Genomic DNA, 17445 nt, shown 5'->3' with positions numbered 1-17445 from the left:
CTTTGACACAAAGGTCTCAGATGCTGAGACTGTCAAGGAGATTACCCACTGCATGGTGCTGACCTCCCCTGGGCCTCATGCTCTGCTCCTGGTCATCCCACTGGGCCGTTACACACCTGAAGACCAGAAAGCCACAGAGATGATCCTGACGATGTTTGGAGAGAGAGCTAGGGAACACATGATTCTCTTATTCACCCGGAAAGATGACTTAGAAGGCATGGATTTCCATGATTACTTGAAGCATGCTCCTAGAGCCATCCAAGAGCTGATTCACAAGTTCAGAGGTCGCTACTGTGTTTTCAACAACAAGGCCACAGGAGCTGAGCAGGAGGACCAGAGGGAGCAGCTGCTGACCCTGGTCCAGGATGTGGTGGACAAGTGCAATGGGAGATACTACACGAATAGCCTGTATCAGGAGACCGAGAAGGAGATTCAGAAAGAAACCCAAGTGTTACGAGAAAATTACAGAGCAGAGCTTGAGAGAGTGAAAGCTCAGATAAAACAGGAGTTCAAAGAGGAAATCAGAGAGCTGAAGGATGAACTAGAACAGCAAAAGTACAAGGTGGAAATGGAAAGGCAATTGGCAGAAAGGGAAGCTTACTGGGTTTCAAGGCAGCGAACAGCCAGAGATGATGTTTTGAGTCAGAATAAGATACTTGAAATCATCTGTACCTTGTCACAGGTTGCTTCACTTGTCTTCTCTCTCTTTAAGAAATAAACTTCATGAAAATCTTTCTATATTTCCTGCATATTTTCGGGTGGTCCTGCCCCACATAACTCAGAGCATTTTCCTTTTTCTGAGACTCTCAGGGCTAAGGAGAGTAAGTTCACTATTGATAATTGGTATATGTTTGATTGATTTACCAGGAAAGGGATAAATTCTCAACTTGTGAAACCCCAAAGCAGAAAGTATTGATGCTCCCTATTTGTGAATTCTTTCTCAGAGACACCAAGACAGGGAATGCAGGAGACCAAAGAAGATGACCCCGAGCTTCCTCTCTTTATCCCTCGAAGAGATTTCTCCTCTAGATTCTTTCTAGATTGGTGGCTGATCTTCCCTTATAGCTTTTTCTCACTTATTTTGTCTTTAGACAGCGCTGATCATCTTACCTTTATAGTTTATTAGAAAGATCGATTCTTTTCATTAGTTAAGCTTACAGAAGGAGATACTGATAGAAATCTTTCTAGATGAATGGAAATTTGTTCACTTATAATTTTACTGAAGGCCTCAAATTGTTCCTTGTCAACTGACCATTACGAACAAAGAGTTCTTTGGCAAATAGATCTTTCAGAACTTAACTACCTGAAATGCCAAAAGGCATAAAAAATATTCAACAGATAAGGGAATAATGGTTGGTGTATTCAGATGTATCTGTAGGAAATCTTTGACCAGCAACAACCAGTTTGCTGAATAACCAGTTCTCTCTTTTTCCTGTGAAACTAACAGCTGCCACATGCAGATGAATTGTTTGTTTATTGTTATTTTAATAAAACGTTTCTGTTCTCTCATAGTTGTACAAATTGGAATCTTTTTTTTTTCTTGGAAAGCACCACTATTCCTTCTAAGAACAGGGATGAATTTCAGTTTTTTTGTAAAAGTTCAAAATGATTTTTGTGTAGACTTGGTCCACCCTCCAGACATCTCCCCTCACCTTCCCCCCAACCCCGGATGGTCTGAGCCACATTCTCAACCCTTCTGTCAGTCAAAGTCTACATTCTCCTTGGATTCATCCATTATGTATTGGTAGAAATTATGTGTAATCGAGGTTTCTGAGACCTTTGTGGCTTTTCTGCTGCAAAGATTCTTTTAAACCTATGGATAAAATAGAGACATGCCTGTCCCATTTCTCCTCTTCCAATGGCTCCTCTTCACCTAGTAATTGTAGGCTTTTCCCAAGCACATTCCCATGTTCTTCCAATATGGTCTAGAGGTCACATGTGACCTATGCCAACTCTCCTTCCTTGGTCATGTTAAAATCATCTTCTCCATGCCCTAACCCATTCTGTCCAAAAGAAGACATATGCCTTGCTTTGACTTCCCCCAAACACACAGGACTGTACCTTTAACACAGCTGCTATCTATCTATAGCTGCCTCACTTTGCTGTACAGTAGAAACTAACATACTATTGGAAAGAAACTATTGCTGTTGTTGTTCAGTCACTAAAATGAAGTGAAGTCACTCAGTCATGTCCAACTTTTTGCGACCCCATGCACTGCAGCCTACCATGCTTGTCTGTCCATGGGATTTTCCAGGCAAGAGTACTAGAGTGGGTTGCCATTTCCTTCTCTAGAGAATCTTCTTGACCCATGTATTGAATCCAAGTCTCCCCCATTGTAGGCAGACACTTTACTGTCTGAGCCACCAGGGAAGTTAGCAAAGGCTCAAGGATATGAGAAGCACCTGGCAAAGAAGCACAGGACTCCAATAGTGGCGGTCACTCTGAGTGGACAGATTCCGCTTCACTCTGCAGAATGTGAAAGAACTTGGTCTCTATAGTTTTAATCATTGGTGTTTCAGTCAAAATTCTTAGGTGTGAATTTAACATGCTATTGTATTACAACTTTCCACAAGCAAATATTCAACCAAAGAAGCACATATACTCCTCAAAGAAAATTAAATTCAGGTTTAAGATGAAAAAAAAAAATCTAGCTGCAGTGGTAATTTTCAGTATAAATACATCCAATTATTCTTATTTTTGCATCCCAGGTTAATGCTGTAGATGAGACAAAGAAAATTGTTCTGCTATTTGTTTCCCATCTCATTCCTTTAATCATTTCATCAAAATAATCTGAACATGGGTATATGAATACTTGTTTTGTTATAAGAATGTACTGTTTAAAAGTCCCTGAGACACATCCAAGAATGGATTGAAATATATTCAATGTGATTCCATCTATGGAGTTGCACAGAGTTGGCCATGACTGAAGCGACTTAGCAGCAACAGCAGCAATGTAATTATTCACCATATTTTGACACCGGCTTTCTTTGGGATTGAAATGAAAACTGACCTTTCCCAATCCTGTGGCGATTGCTTAGTTTTCCCGATTTGCTGGCACACTGAATGCAGCACTTTAACAGGATCATCTTTCAGGATTTTAAAGAGTTTGGCTGGAATTCCATAACCTCGCTTAGCTTTACTAATTACCAAGGACTTGGCTCCCTTCCCTGACACTTAAGAAATGTGACTTTAAAAAAAGATACGCATGATATATAGACACATACATAATATATATAAAATAATATTTACAATTTTCCATGCTGGGTTTACAAAAAGCAGAGGAACCAGATATCAAATTGCCAACATCCGTTAGATCGTAGAGAAAGCATAGGAATTCAAGAAAAACTTCTAATTCTGTTTCATTGACTATGCTAAAGCCTTTGACTGTGTGAATCACAACAAACTGTGATTTTCAAGAAATGGGAATATCAGACCTCCTCACCTGTCTCCTGAGAAATCTGTTTGCAGGTCAAAAAGCAGTAGTTAGAACCTTGCATGTAACAACATACTGGCTCTAAATTGGGAAACGAATATGACAAGGCTCAGCCTGTTTACTTAACTGATATGCAGAGAACATCATGAGAAATGCCGGGCTGGATGAAGCACAAGCTGGAATCAAGATTGCCAGGAAAATATCAATCACCTCAGAGATGCAGATGATGCCACCCTTATGTCAGAAATCGAAGAGGAACTTAAGAGCCTCTTGATGAGGGTAAAACAGGAGAGTGAAAAAGCTGGCTTAAAACTCAACATTCAAAAAACAAAGATCATGGCATCTGGTTCCATCACTTCATTGCAAGTAGAAAGGGGGAAAAGGAGAAACAATGACAGATTTTCTTTTCTTGGGCTCCAAAATTACTGTGAATGATGACAGCAGCTATGAAATTAGAAGATGCTTGCTCCATGGAAGGAAAGGTATGACAAATCTAGACAGTGTATTAAACAGCAAAGATATCACTTTGCCAACAAAGATCTATATAGTGAAAGCTATGGGTTTTCCAGTAGTTATGTGAGAGTTGGACTATAAAGAAAGCTGATTGCTGAAGAATTGATGTTTTTGAACTGTGCTGTTGGAGAAGACTCTTGAGAGACCCTTGAGCTGCATGGAGATCAGTCAAACCTAAATGAAAACAGACTGAATATTCATTGGAAGGACAGATATTGAAGCTGAAGGTCCAATACGTTGGCCACCAGTTGTGAAGTACTGACTCATTAGAAAAGACCCTGATTCTGGGAAAGACTGAAGGCAAGAGGAGAAGGGAACAACAAGAGATGAGATTGTTGCATAGCATCACTGACTCGATGGACATGAGTTTGAGTAAACTTCAGAGGTTGGTGATGGACAGGGAAACCTGGCATGCTGCAGTCCATGGGGTGGCAAAAAGTTGGGCATGACTAAGTGACTGAACAGCTATGTATATATATATATATGAACACACACACACACATCCTTAGTCGCTCAGTCATGTCCAACTCTTTGTGACCCCATGGACTGTAGCCCAGCAGGCTCCTCTGTCAATGAGGATTCTCCAGGTAAGAATACTGGAATGCGTGGCCATGCCCCTCTCCAATATACACAAACACACATATATAAATATATATATGTAATATATGTATATTATTAATACTGCTAAGAGTCTTCCTCTCTGGTCTCTGGCCTTTTTTTTAACCAATTTACTGATGTTGTGTAGTCAGTCATTTCCAGACTATAAAGAAGGCATTCAGCCTGGTAAGTTCAGTTTAGTTGCTCAGTTGTCTTCAACTCTTTGCGATCCCATGGACTGCAAATGTCAGGCTTCCCTGTCCATCACCAACTTCTGAAGTTTGCTCAAACTCATGTCCATCGAGTCGATGATGCCATCCAACCATCTCATCCTCTGTCATCTCCTTCTCCTCTTGCCTTCAATCTTTCCCAGCAACAGAGTCTTTTCCAATGAGTCAGTTCTTCGCATCAGGTGGCCAAAGTATTGGGGTTTCAGCTTCAATATCAGGCCTTCCAATGAATATTCAGGACTGATTTCTTTTAGGATGGACTGGTTGGATCTCCTTGCAGTCCAAGGGACTCTCAAGAATCTTCTCCAACAGCACAGTTCAAAAGCATCAATTCATCAGCACTCAGCTTTCTTTACAGTCCAACTGACACATCCATACATAACTACAGGGAAAACCATAGCTTTGACTAGATGTACCTAGTCAGCAAAGTAATGTCTCTGCTTTTTAAGATGCTGTCCAGGCTGGTCATTGCTTTTCTTCCAAGGAGCAAGCATCTCTTAATTTCCTGGCTGCAGTCACCATCTGCAGTGATTTTGGAGCCCAGAAAAATAAAGTCTCTCACTGTTTCCACTGTTTCCCTATCTATTTGCCATGAAGCGATGGAACCATAAACCATGATATTAGTTTTCTGAATGTTAAGTTTTAGGCCAACTTTTTCACTCCTCTTTCACTTTCATTAAGAGGCTCCTTAGTTCTTCTTCACTTTCTGCCATAAGGGTGGTGTCATCTGCATATTCTTCCAGCAATCTCGCTTCCAGCTTGTGCTTCATCCAGCCCAGCATTTCTCATGAAGTACTCTGCATATAAGTTAAATAAGCAGGGTGACAATATACAGCCTTGATGTACTCCTTTTCCTATTTGGAACCAGTCTGTTGTTCCATGTCCAGTTCTAACTGTTGCTTCCTGACCTGCATACAGATTTCTCAAGAAGCAGGTCCGGTGGTCTGGTGTTCCCGTCTCTTTCAGAATTTTCCACAGTTTATTGTGATCCACACAGTCAAAGGCTTTGGCATAGTCAATAGGGTAGAAGTAGATGTTATTCTGGAACTCTCTTGCTTTATTGATGATCTGATGGATGTTGGCAATTTGATTTCTGCTTACTCTGCCTTTTCTAAAACCAGCTTGAACATCTGGAAGTTCACGGTTCACATACAGTGGAAGCCTGGCTTGGAAGATTTTGAGCATTACTTTGCTAACATGTGAGATGAGTGCAATTGTGCAGTAGTTTGAACATTCTTTGGCATTGCCTCCCTTATATGCAGAGTGCATCATGAGAAACACTGGGCTGGAAGAAGCACAAGCTGGAATCAAGATTGCTGGGAGAAATATCAATAACCTCAGCTATGCAGATGACACCACCTTTATGGCAGAAAGTGAAGAGGAACTAAAAAGCCTATTGATGAAAGTGAAAGAGGAGAGTAAAAAGTTGGTTTAAAGCTCAACATTCATAAAATGAAGATCATGGCATCTGATTCCATCACTTCATGGCAGATAGATGGGGAAACTGGAAACAGTGTCAGACTATATTTTCGGGCTCCAAAATCACTGCAGATAGTGACTGCAGCCATGAAATTAAAAGATGCTTACACCTTGGAAGGAGAGTTATGACCAACCTAGATAACATATTGAAAAGCAGAGACATTACTTTGCCAACAAAGGTCCGTCTAGTCAAGGCTATGGTTTTTCCAGTGGTCATGTATGGATGTAAGAGTTGGACTGTGAAGAAAGCTGAGTGCTGAAGAATTGATGCTTTTGAACTGTGGTGTTGGAGAAGACTCTTGAGAGTCCCTTGGACTGCAAGGAGATCCAAACAGTCCATCCTAAAGGAGATCAGTCCTGGGTATTCATTGGAAAGACTGATGCTAAAGTTGAAACTCCAGTACTTTGGCCACCTCAAGCAAAGAGTTGACTCATTGGAAAAGATCCTAATGCTGGGAGGGATTGCCCGCAGGAGGAGAGGGGATGACCGAGGATGAGATGGCTGGATGGCATCACTGCCTCAATGGATGTGGGTTTGAGTGAACTCCGGGAGTTGGTGCTGGACAGGGAGGCCTGGTGTGCTGCAATTCATGGGGTTGCAAAGAGGCGGACACAACTGAGCGACTGAACTAACTAACCATCTAACTCTTTGGGATTGGGATGAAAACTGATCTTTTCCAGTCCTGTGACCAATGCTGAGTTTTCAAAATTTGCTGGCATATTGAGTGCAACACTTTCAAAGCATCATCTTTTAGGAATTGAAATAGCTCAACTGGAATCCCATCTCCTCCAAAGCAAAAACACCCAATTGTGGATGTGACTGGTGATGGAAGTAAAGTCTGATGCTGTAAAGAGTAATATTGCATGAGAACATGGAATGTTAGATACATGAATCAAGGCAAATTAGAAGTGGTCAAACAGGAGATAGCAACAGTGAACATCGATATTTTATGAATCAGTATTTTAGAACTGGAATAGGTGAATTTAACTCAGATGACCATTATATCTACTACTCTGGGCAAGAATTCTTTAGAAGAAATGGAGTAGCCATCATAGTCAAAAAAAGAGTCCGAAAGGCAGTACTTGGATGCCATTTCAAAAATGACAGAATGATCTCTGTTTGTTTCCAAGGCAAACCATTCAATATTACAGTAATCCAAGTCTATGCCCTGACCAGGAACACTGAAGAAGCTGAAGTTGAACGGTTCTATGAAGACATACAAGACCTTCTAGAAGTAACACCCAAAAAAGATGTCCTTTTCATTATAGGGGACTAGAATGCAAAAGCAGGAAGTCAAAAGATACCTGGAGTAACAGGCAAATTTGGCCTTGGAGTACAAAATGAAGCAGGTCAAAGGCTAACAGAGTTTTTCCAATGTACACACTGGTCATAGCAAACACCCTCTTCCAACAACACAAGAGAAGACTCTACACATGGACATCACCAGATGGTCAATACTGAAATCAGATTGATTATATTTTTTGCAGCCAAAGATGGAGAAGCTGTATAGAGTCAGCAAAAACAAGACCAGGAGCTGACGGTGGCTCAGATCATGAACTCCTTATTGCCAAATTCAGGCTTAAATTGAAGAAAGTAGGGGAAACCACTAGACCATTCAGGCAGGTAGATTAGTTCTTTCAGTCCCAGGGTACCAATTAGTAGAATGAGAACTGTTCAACTGGAAGCTCTCTAGAGAAGATCTTGTTCAACCCCCTATTTTGCAGCTCAAGTGACAGAGGCTTAAAGCAGTCATGACTTGCACAAGCATGGTTGGTTTTGCCACTCTTACTGTAACCTCTGGCAAGTCCTTAACCACATCTGGATTTCTGCTCCCTCCTCTGTAAAATGAACTGGTGATCATCACAGCTAACAACTTCCAGGTGCTTCCTGTGTGACAGACACTGTCCTGAGTACTTTAAGTTCCTTTTCTAATTCTCCCAACTTTCCAGAAATTATTTATGATAGTCTATCTTCTATTATTAAGGGGAATATAAAAACATAGAAAGCTTAAATAACTTGCCTGAGATAAGACAATTAGAAAATTTTGCAAAAATGATCTAGTAACCCAGGAAGAACTGTCTCCAAAATCCTCAAATTCCAATTCTTATATTTCTTCTAAGAAAACTGGTTCTGTTCTTTAGCATCACGGAGAAGGGGAGCCCATGTGACATATCCTGACAGCAAAGTGAAGTGAAGTTGCTCAGTCGTTTCCAACTCTTTGCAATCCCATGGACTGTAGCCTACCAGGATTCTCCATCCATGGAATTTTCCAGGCAAGAACACTGGAGTGGGTTGCCATTTCCTTCTCTAGGGGATCTTCCCTACCCAGGGATCAAATCCAGGTCTCCTGCAATGCAAGCAGACGCTTTACCCTCTGAGCCACCCCTGACAGCAGTATTGCCCATTGCCTCCCAGGGTAGAAGGCAGATTAATACTATGCACTGTGATTAATACAATAGAAGAATGAAGCTTATTTCCATCTCTCAAGAGTTTTGGAAGTTTGTGCATATTCATCTATTTATTGACGTTGATTGGTTGTTTGCACTGCCTGGTAGGTTTTATACTAGACACTGAAAATCTAGAGATAAGGGAAACAAAGTGCTTTTTGAGACTGACGTCATTCACTTAGCATAATGATTTGGGGAATCATTCAAGTTGTATGTGTTCTCCTTTATTGCTGCGTAGTGTTCCTTCTTATGGATGTATCCCAGCTTCTCATTTCTCCTTCACTTATGATGCAGAAGGTACCATGGTCCAGGCACAGTTTGGAAAAGAATTTCCAGACATGAGACAGAATGAGAGGGAAGTAAATTTTATTAGAGTGGGAGACGCTGTTAGAACAGTGGGCCAGCTTGAAGGAGAACTGATGATAAAGAGGGGTCCTTAGTCATCCAAGGTAAGAAAAACCCAAGTAAGATGGTAGGTGTTGCAAGAGGGCATCAGAGGGCAGACACATTGAAACCATAATCACAGAAAACTAGTCAATCTAATCACACTAGGACCACAGCCTTGTCTAACTCAGTGAAACTAAGCCATGCCCGTGGGGCCACCCAAGATGGGTGGGTCATGATGGACAGGTCTGACAGAATGTGGTCCACTGGAGAAGGGAATGGCAAACCACTTCAGTATTCTTGCCTTGAGAACCCCATGAACAGTATGAAAAGGCAAAATGATAGGATACTGAAAGAGTTACTCCCCGGGTCAGTAGGTGTCCAATATGCTACTGGAGATCAGTAGAGAAATAGCTCCAGAAAGAATGAAGGGATGGAGCCAAAGCAAAAACAATACCCAGCTGTGGATGTGACTGGTGATAGAAGCAAGGTCCGATGTTATAAAGAGCAATATTGCATAGGAACCTGGAATGTTAGGTCCATGAATCAAGGCAAATTGGAAGTGGTCAAACAGGAGATGGCAAGAGTGAATGTCGACATTTTAGGAATCAGCTAACTAAAATGGACTGGAATGGGTGAAATTAACTCAGAAGACCATTATATCTACTATTGTGGGCAGCAATCCCTTAGAAGAAATGGAGTAGCCATCATGGTCAACAATAGAGTCTGAAATGCAGTACTTGGTTGCAATCTCAAAAATGACAGAATGATCTCTGTTGGTTTCCAAAGCAAACCATTGAATAGCACAGTAATCCAGGTCTCTGCTCCAACCAGTAATGCTGAAGAAGTGGAGGTTGAATGGTTCTATGAAGACCTACAAGACCTTTTAGAAATAACACCCCCAAAAGATGTCCTTTTCATTATAGGGGACTAGAATGCAAAAGTAGGAAGTCAAGAAACACCTGGTGTAACAGGAAAATTTGGCCTTGGAATACAGAATAAAGCAGGGCAAAGGCTAATAGAGTTTGACCAAGAGAATGCACTGGTCATAGCAAACACCCTCTTCCAACAACACAGGAGAAGACTCTACACATGGACATCACCAGATGGTCAACACCAAAATCAGATTGATTATATTCTTTGCAGCCAAAATGGAGAAGCTCTAGATCAGCAAAAACAAGACTGGGAGCTGACTGAGGCTCAGATCATGAGTTCCTTATTACCAAATGCAGACTTAAATTGAACAAAGTAGGGAAAACCACTAGGCCATTCAGGTATGACCTAAATCAAATCCCTTATGATTATACAGTGGAAGTGAGAAATTGATTTAAGGGCCTAGATCTGATAAATAGAGTGCCTGATGAACTATGGACTGAGGTTCGTGATGTACAGGAGACAGGAATCAAGACCATCCCCATGGAAAAGAAATGCAAAAAAGCAAAGTGGCTGTCTGGGGAGGCCTTACAAATAGCTGTGAAAAGAAGAGAAGTGAAAAGCAAAGGAGAAAAGGAAAGATATTCCCATCTGAATGCAGAGTTCCAGAGAATAGCAAGAAGAGATAAGAAAGCCTTCATCAGTGATCAATGCAAAGAAATAGAGGAAAACAACAGAATGGGAAAGGCTAGAGATCTCTTCAAGAAAATTAGAGATACCAAGGGAATATTTCATGCAAAGATGGGCTCGATAAAGGACAGAAATGGTATGGACCTAACAGAAGCAGAACATATTAAGAAGAGGTGGCAAGAATACACAGAAGAACTGTACAAAAAAGAGCTTCATGACCGAGATAATCATGATGGTGTGATCACTCACCTAGAGCCAGGCATCCTGGAATGTGAAATCAAGTGGGCCTTAGAAAGCATCACTATGAACAAAGCTAGTGGAGGTGATGGAATTCTCATTGAGCTATTTTAAATCCTGAAAGATGATGCTGTGAAAGTGCTGCACTCAATATGCTAGCAAATTTGGAAAATTCTGCAGTGGCCACAGAACTGGAAAAGGTCAGTTTTTATTCCAATCCCCAAAAAAGGCAATGCCATAGAATGCTCAAACTACCACACAATTGCACTCATCTCATACGCTAGTAAAGTAATTCTCAAAATTCTCCAAGCCAGGCTCCAGCAATACGTGAACCATGAACTTCCAGATGTTCAAGCTGGTTTTAGAAAAGGCAGAGGAACCAGAGATCAAATTGCCAACATCCACTGGATCATCGAAAAAGCAAGAGAGTTCTAGAAAAACATCTATTTCTGCTTTATTGACTATGTCAAAGCCTTTGACTGCGTGGATCACAATAACCTGTGGAAAATTCTGAAAGAGATGGGAATACCAGACCACCTGACCTGCCTCTTGAGAAATCTGTATGCAGGTCAGGAAGCAACAGTTAGAACTGGACATGGAACAACAGACTGGTTCCAAACAGGAAAAGGAGTACTTCAAGGCTGTATATTGTCACCCTGCTTATTGAACTTCTATGCAGAGTACATCATGAGAAACGCTGGGCTAGAAGAAACACAAGATGGAATCAAGATTGTCGGGAGAAATATCAAGAACCCCAGATATACAGATGACCCCACCCTTATGGCAGAAAGTGAAGAGGAACTAAAAAGCCTCTTGATGAAAGTAAAAGAGGAGAGTGGAAAAGTTGGCTTAAAGCTCAACATTCAGAAAATGAAGATCATGGCATCTGGTCCCATCACTTCATGGGAAATAGATGGGGAAACAATGGAAACAGTGTCAGACTTTATTTTTTTGGGCTCCAAAATCACTGCAGATAGTGACTGCAGCCATGAAATTCAAAGACACTTACTCCTTGAAAGGAAAGTTATGACCAACCTAGATTGTATATTGAAAAGCAGAGACATTACTTTTCCAACAAAGATCTGTCTAGTCAAGGCTATGGTTTTTCTTGTGGTCATGTATGGATGTGAGAGTTGGACTGTGAATAAAGCTGAGCACCAAAGAATTGATGCTTTTGAACTGTGGTGTTGGAGAAGACTCTTGAAAGTCCCTTGGACTGCAAGGAGATCCAACCAGTCCATTCTAAAGGAGATCAGCCCTGGGTGTTCTTTGGAAGGAATGATGCTAAAGCTGAAACTCCAGTACTTTGGCCACCTCATGTGAATAGTTGAGTCATTGGAAAAGACTCTGATGCTGGGAGGGATTGGGGTCAGGAGGAAAAGGGGACGACAGAGGATGAGATGGCTGGATGTTATCATGGATTTGATGGATGTGAGTCTGGGTGAACTCCGGGAGTTGGTGATGGACAGGGAGGCCTGGCGTGCTGCATTTCATGGGGTCGCAAAGAGTCGGACACGACTGAACGATTGAACTGAACTGAAGTGAAGTCTGCTTTTATACCGAGTGTAAGGGGTGGGATAGGGGTCTTGCGGGTCATTTGCTGACTGAATGAATCATATATACTGAGTTGGGGGGAAGAGTAAGGCAAATGCCTTTCTCCCTATGGGGTAGTGGGGGAGACAGGTTATACTGCTCAGGAGGACCTGAAATCCATTAATAGTTACAACATGGGAGAAGGAAGGATGATAAAGGTCTGGTTTTTCTGTTCCTGCATTCCAAGACCTGCCTTGGTTTTATCTGCTCTGTTGTCCTTGGGTCACCACAGAAGGCTCAGCTTCTCTGTCCACCAATGCTGAGTCAAATCTTGGAGACAGAGTTTTGGGTAGCAAAGGAGAGTTTCATTGCTTTGCCAGGCCAAAGGGGACACAGCGGGCTCATGCCCTCAAAGCCCTCTATCCCCATTTGGGGAAGACAGTGAGAAGTTTTATTGTCCAAATAGGGCATGAACAGCTCTTGGACAATCTTCTGATGGGTTGGTGATGAGGTAAGCAGGAGTCAGCATCATCGTCCTTCAGGTCCAACTGGTCTAGCGTCTACAGGCTGTGGGCAGCATACCATGGTTAATCGTTAACTTCTGCCACCATGAGGGGTTTCAGTATCTGTAAACAAACGCAAAGGCATTATTGTGTGTATCCTTTGATGGGGAAGCAAGACCTTACCCCAAGGCTCCTCCTGACTGTTTCTCTGGTTTCCCAATTCCTTCCTTCCCTAATTAACAACCCCTTGAATCTGCCCACTGGAGCACAGGGAAGGTCATGGAGGCTGAGTGAAGGCTGTTTCCTGTGATCAGAGAAAGAGGGGACACAAAGGCCTTGGGCCCAGGAGCCCCAGAGGGCATGCACACCTCCGTGTATTCTTATGCCCCTAATTGACTGCTCTTTGTTTGCTAAAACCTCCATTATACCATTGAATAGTAGTGGGTGGGAACGCTTGCTTTCTTCCTGGAAATGTCTTCATTTGTGCATGCGTGCATGTCTGCTCAGTTGAGTCAGACTCTTTAAACACTATGGACTGCAGCCCACCAGGCTCCTCTGTCCATGGAATTTTCCAGGCAAGCACATTTGGGTGGGTTGTCATTTCCTACTCCAAAGGATCTTTCAGACCCAGGAATTGAACCCACTCTGAGTGTTTCCCAATTAAGCAGGTGAGATAGCGGCTGAACTACAACAAGGTATTACAAGTATTTGTGTGTGTGTGTGTCTGTGTGTGTAATCAAATTAAGCAAGTATCCCCCAGTCACTATTTTCTTGGGGGGTTTAATTAGGAATGGCTATTGAATTTTATAAAAGATGTTTTAAAAATTATCTGTGAAAATAATTGAATGAATGAGGCTTTCCCAATATTCAACCAGCCTCTTTGTTTTCTATCCTTCTTAGTCATGAGGTATCACATTCTTAATGGTGGTGTTGGCACCTATTTGCTTATACATTAAGTTTTGTCTTTTATACTTCTACTTATTTTTAGTTTACCTTCCTTCACTTTTTCCAGTTTTTTTTTTAAAGTGAGAATTTATTTTCTTTCCTTTGAAAGTGAAAGTGAAAGTGAAAGTAGCTCACTGTGTCCGACTCTTTGCAACCCCATGGACTGTATAATCCATGGATCTCTCCAGGCCAGAACACTGGAGTGGCTAGCCTTTTCATTCTCCAGGGCATCTTCCCAACCCAGGGATGGAACCCAGGTCTATCACATTGCAGGCAGACCCTTTACCAGCTGAGCCACCAGGGAAGCCCTTTCTTTCTTCTATATTTTATTGAAAAAGTTTTTAGTGCAATGCATTTTACTCTGATCACTTCTTCCAGTGAAGCCTACGGCTTCTGATATTTAATATTTTCATTAGTGTGATCTTTAAGAAATTCTAAAGGCTCAGTTTGTATTTTTGTTTTCAACCAGAGTTGTTTAATACAATGTGTTTCAGATGGAAGCACGTTTTCCCAGAAGTAATTTCTGGTTTTATCTCATTATGATCAGAAAATGTTGTTTATCATATTTTTACTTTATGAAACTCACTGATGTTTGCTGATATTTATTAATATATGATCAATATTTTTGAATGTTCTTTGTGCATCTATCTTCAAAAGATGTATTTTCCACATTATGCAAAAAAGAATGTATTCTCTATAAATTCAAGAGAGCTACTTTCCTCATTATATTTACTCTTCTGTCTCCTTACTTTATTTTTTGTATACTTGATTTGTCTTTTCTGACAATGGTATATTAAAGTCTTATTTTTTTAAGACTGTTAATCCATATCCCCTTACCTTTTTGTAGATTTTCCTACATAAACACAATGCTATCCTATGTGGTGCATACACTTTCTTGATTTCTGGGAGAAATATCAATAACCTCAGATATGCAGATAACACCACCCTTATGGCAGAAAGTGAAGAACTAAAGACCCTCTTGATGAAGGTCAAAGAGGAGAGTGAAAAAGTTGGCTTAAAACTTAACAGAGGATGTGGAGAAACGGGAACCCTCTTACACTGTTGGTGGGAATGCAAACTAGTACAGCCACTATGGAGAACAGTGTGGAGATTCCTTAAAAAAACTGGAAGTAGAACTGCCATATGACCCAGCAGTCCCACTGCTGGGCATATACACCAAGGAAACCAGAATTGAAAGAGACACATGTACCCCAATGTTCATCACAGCACTGTTTATAATAGCCAGGACATGGAAGCAATCTAGATATCCACTGGCAGACGAATGGATAAGAAAGCAGTGGTACATATACACAATGGAATATTACTCAGCCATTAAAAAGAATACATTTGAATCGGTTCTAATGAGGTGGATGAAACTGGAGCCTATTATGCAGAGTGAAATAAGTCAGAAAGAAAAACACCAATACAGTATACTAACACATATATGGAATTTAGAAAGATGGTAATGACAACCCTATATGTGAGACAGAAAAGAGACACAGATGTATAGAACAATCTTTTGGACTCTGTGGGAGAAGGCAAAGGTGGGATGATTTGGGAGAATAGTTTTGAAACATGTATATTATCATATGTGAAACAGATCACCAGTCCATGTTTGATGCATGAGACAGGGTGCTCAAGGCTGGTGCACTGGGATGACCCTGAGGGATGTGATGGGGAGTGAGGTGGGAGGGGGGTTCAGGATGGGGAACATATATACACCCATGGCTGATTCATGTCAATGTATGGCAAAAACAATCACAATATTGTAAAGTAATTAGACTCCAATTAAAATAAATAAACAAACAAACAAAAAGAATATGAGGACCAAAAAAAAAAAAAAAGGAAAACTGAGATCATGGCATCTGGTCCCATTACTTCATGGCAAATAGATGAGGAAACAATGGAAACAGTGATAGATATTATTTTGGGGGGCTTCAAAATCACTGCAGATGGTGACTGCAGCAATGAAATTAAAAGACACTGACTCCTTGGAAGAAAAGCTATGACCAACCTAGATAGCATAGTAAAAAGCAGAGACATTATTTTGCCAGCAAAGGTCCATCTAGTTAAAGCTATGGTTTTTCCAGTAGTCATGTACAGATGTGAGATTTGGAGTATAAAGAAACCTGAGCACTGAAGAATTGATGCTATTGAACTGTGGTGTTGGAGAAGACTCTTGAGAGTCCCTTGGACTGCAAGGAGATCAAACCAGTCAATCCGAAAGGAAATCAGTCCTGAATATTCATTGGAAGGCCTGATGCTGAAGCTGAAACTCCAATACTTTGGCCACCTGATGCGAATAACTGACTCTTTGGTAAAGATCCTGTTGCTGGGAAAGATTGAAGGCAGGAGGAGAAGGAGACGAGAGAGAGTGAGATGGTTGGATGGCATCACCAACTTGATGGACACGAGTTTGAGCAAACTTCAGGAGTTGGTGATGGACAGGGAAGCCTGGTGTGCTCCAGTCCATGGGGTCACAAAGAGTTGGACATGACTGAGCAACCAAATTGAACTGAACTTTTCTTAAGCTTTGTATTGTAGGTATAGGATTTGTGAGAAAGGATAATGAGATGGGAAAATGTTGTTTATATTTAATTCCTCTTGAGGTAATAGTTACCTTTACAGACCTAAAGTTTTGAACAAGTATACAGAAAGGACTCCTCTGAGACTATAAGTCAGTCACTCCCTTGAAACCATTTCAAATCCACTGGAAACGGCCTCTATGGCAAAATTAAACATATACTACATTTAGGGAATACAGAGAAAAGGTACATATTCACATTGTCTATAATTTCATTGTCTTTCCTAGGTCCTATCCATTATTTTCAGACAAAACACAGAATTAAATGTCTGCTCTCGTGTAAAAACCAGTCCAATATGATGTGTTAAAGAGCCCTTTTAGGGACTTTCTGGTGGTCCAGTGGTTAAGACTTTGCCTTCTAATGCAGGTCATGCGGGTTTGATCCCTGGCTGGGGAGCTAAAGATCCCACATGCCTTGCAGCCAAAAAACCAAAACATAAAACAGAAACAATGCTGTAACAAATTCAGTAAAGACTTAGGGGGGAAAAAAAAAGAAAGAGTGTTCAGTCTCGATGTGGGTGACTCAGTTTCTGCAGCCATTGTATTGATTTCCTCCCATGGACTTTCGATACCTTATGTGACACTGGTTTGTGGGGAAAGATGGAGCTCTCCAGGCTCCCCTGGTGCTGCCGGTGGTAAAGAGTCTGCCTGTCAATGCAGGAGACACAGATTCAATCCCTGGGTTGCGAAGATTCCCTGGAGAAGGAAATGGAAACCCACTTCAGTATTCTTACCTGGGAAATTCCATGGACGGAGGGCTACAGTCCATGAGTCACAAAGAGTTGGACACAACTGAACACACACACATGCACGTGCATATGAGGTCTCCAGCCTCAGCCTCTGTCTCCTCTACTTGCTGGGTGATGTCTCATGTCTGTCAAGCCTCTGAAGGCCTGCTGGTCCCCAACAGGAAAGTCCACAAGCTGGTTTAAAGGCACCAAGTGAGTTGATTTCTGATCCAGGCAGCGCCCTTTCAGGGGCTCCTCAACTGACTTC

The 17445-nt window shown here is 41.4% G+C and overlaps 2 protein-coding genes across 2 annotated transcripts in view; one reads left to right on the top strand and one right to left on the bottom strand.

The window, feature by feature from the left end:
- Nucleotides 1–17445, bottom strand: part of LOC120877906 (GTPase IMAP family member 1-like) — a 597608-nt gene that overhangs the window by 221676 nt on the left and 358487 nt on the right. The gene's annotated exons all lie outside the window — the stretch shown is intronic.
- LOC120877600 (GTPase IMAP family member 4-like) lies at nt 53–718 on the top strand. The gene has a single exon (XM_040259930.1). It carries the CDS (start codon nt 53–55, stop codon nt 716–718), a length of 666 nt encoding a protein of 221 aa, XP_040115864.1.

The sequence above is a fragment of the Oryx dammah genome, unplaced genomic scaffold, assembly GCF_014754425.2.
Source record: "Oryx dammah isolate SB20612 unplaced genomic scaffold, SCBI_Odam_1.1 HiC_scaffold_18, whole genome shotgun sequence".
Classification (NCBI taxonomy): Eukaryota; Metazoa; Chordata; class Mammalia; order Artiodactyla; family Bovidae; genus Oryx; species Oryx dammah.
This window is presented reverse-complemented; position numbering and strand designations above follow the sequence as displayed.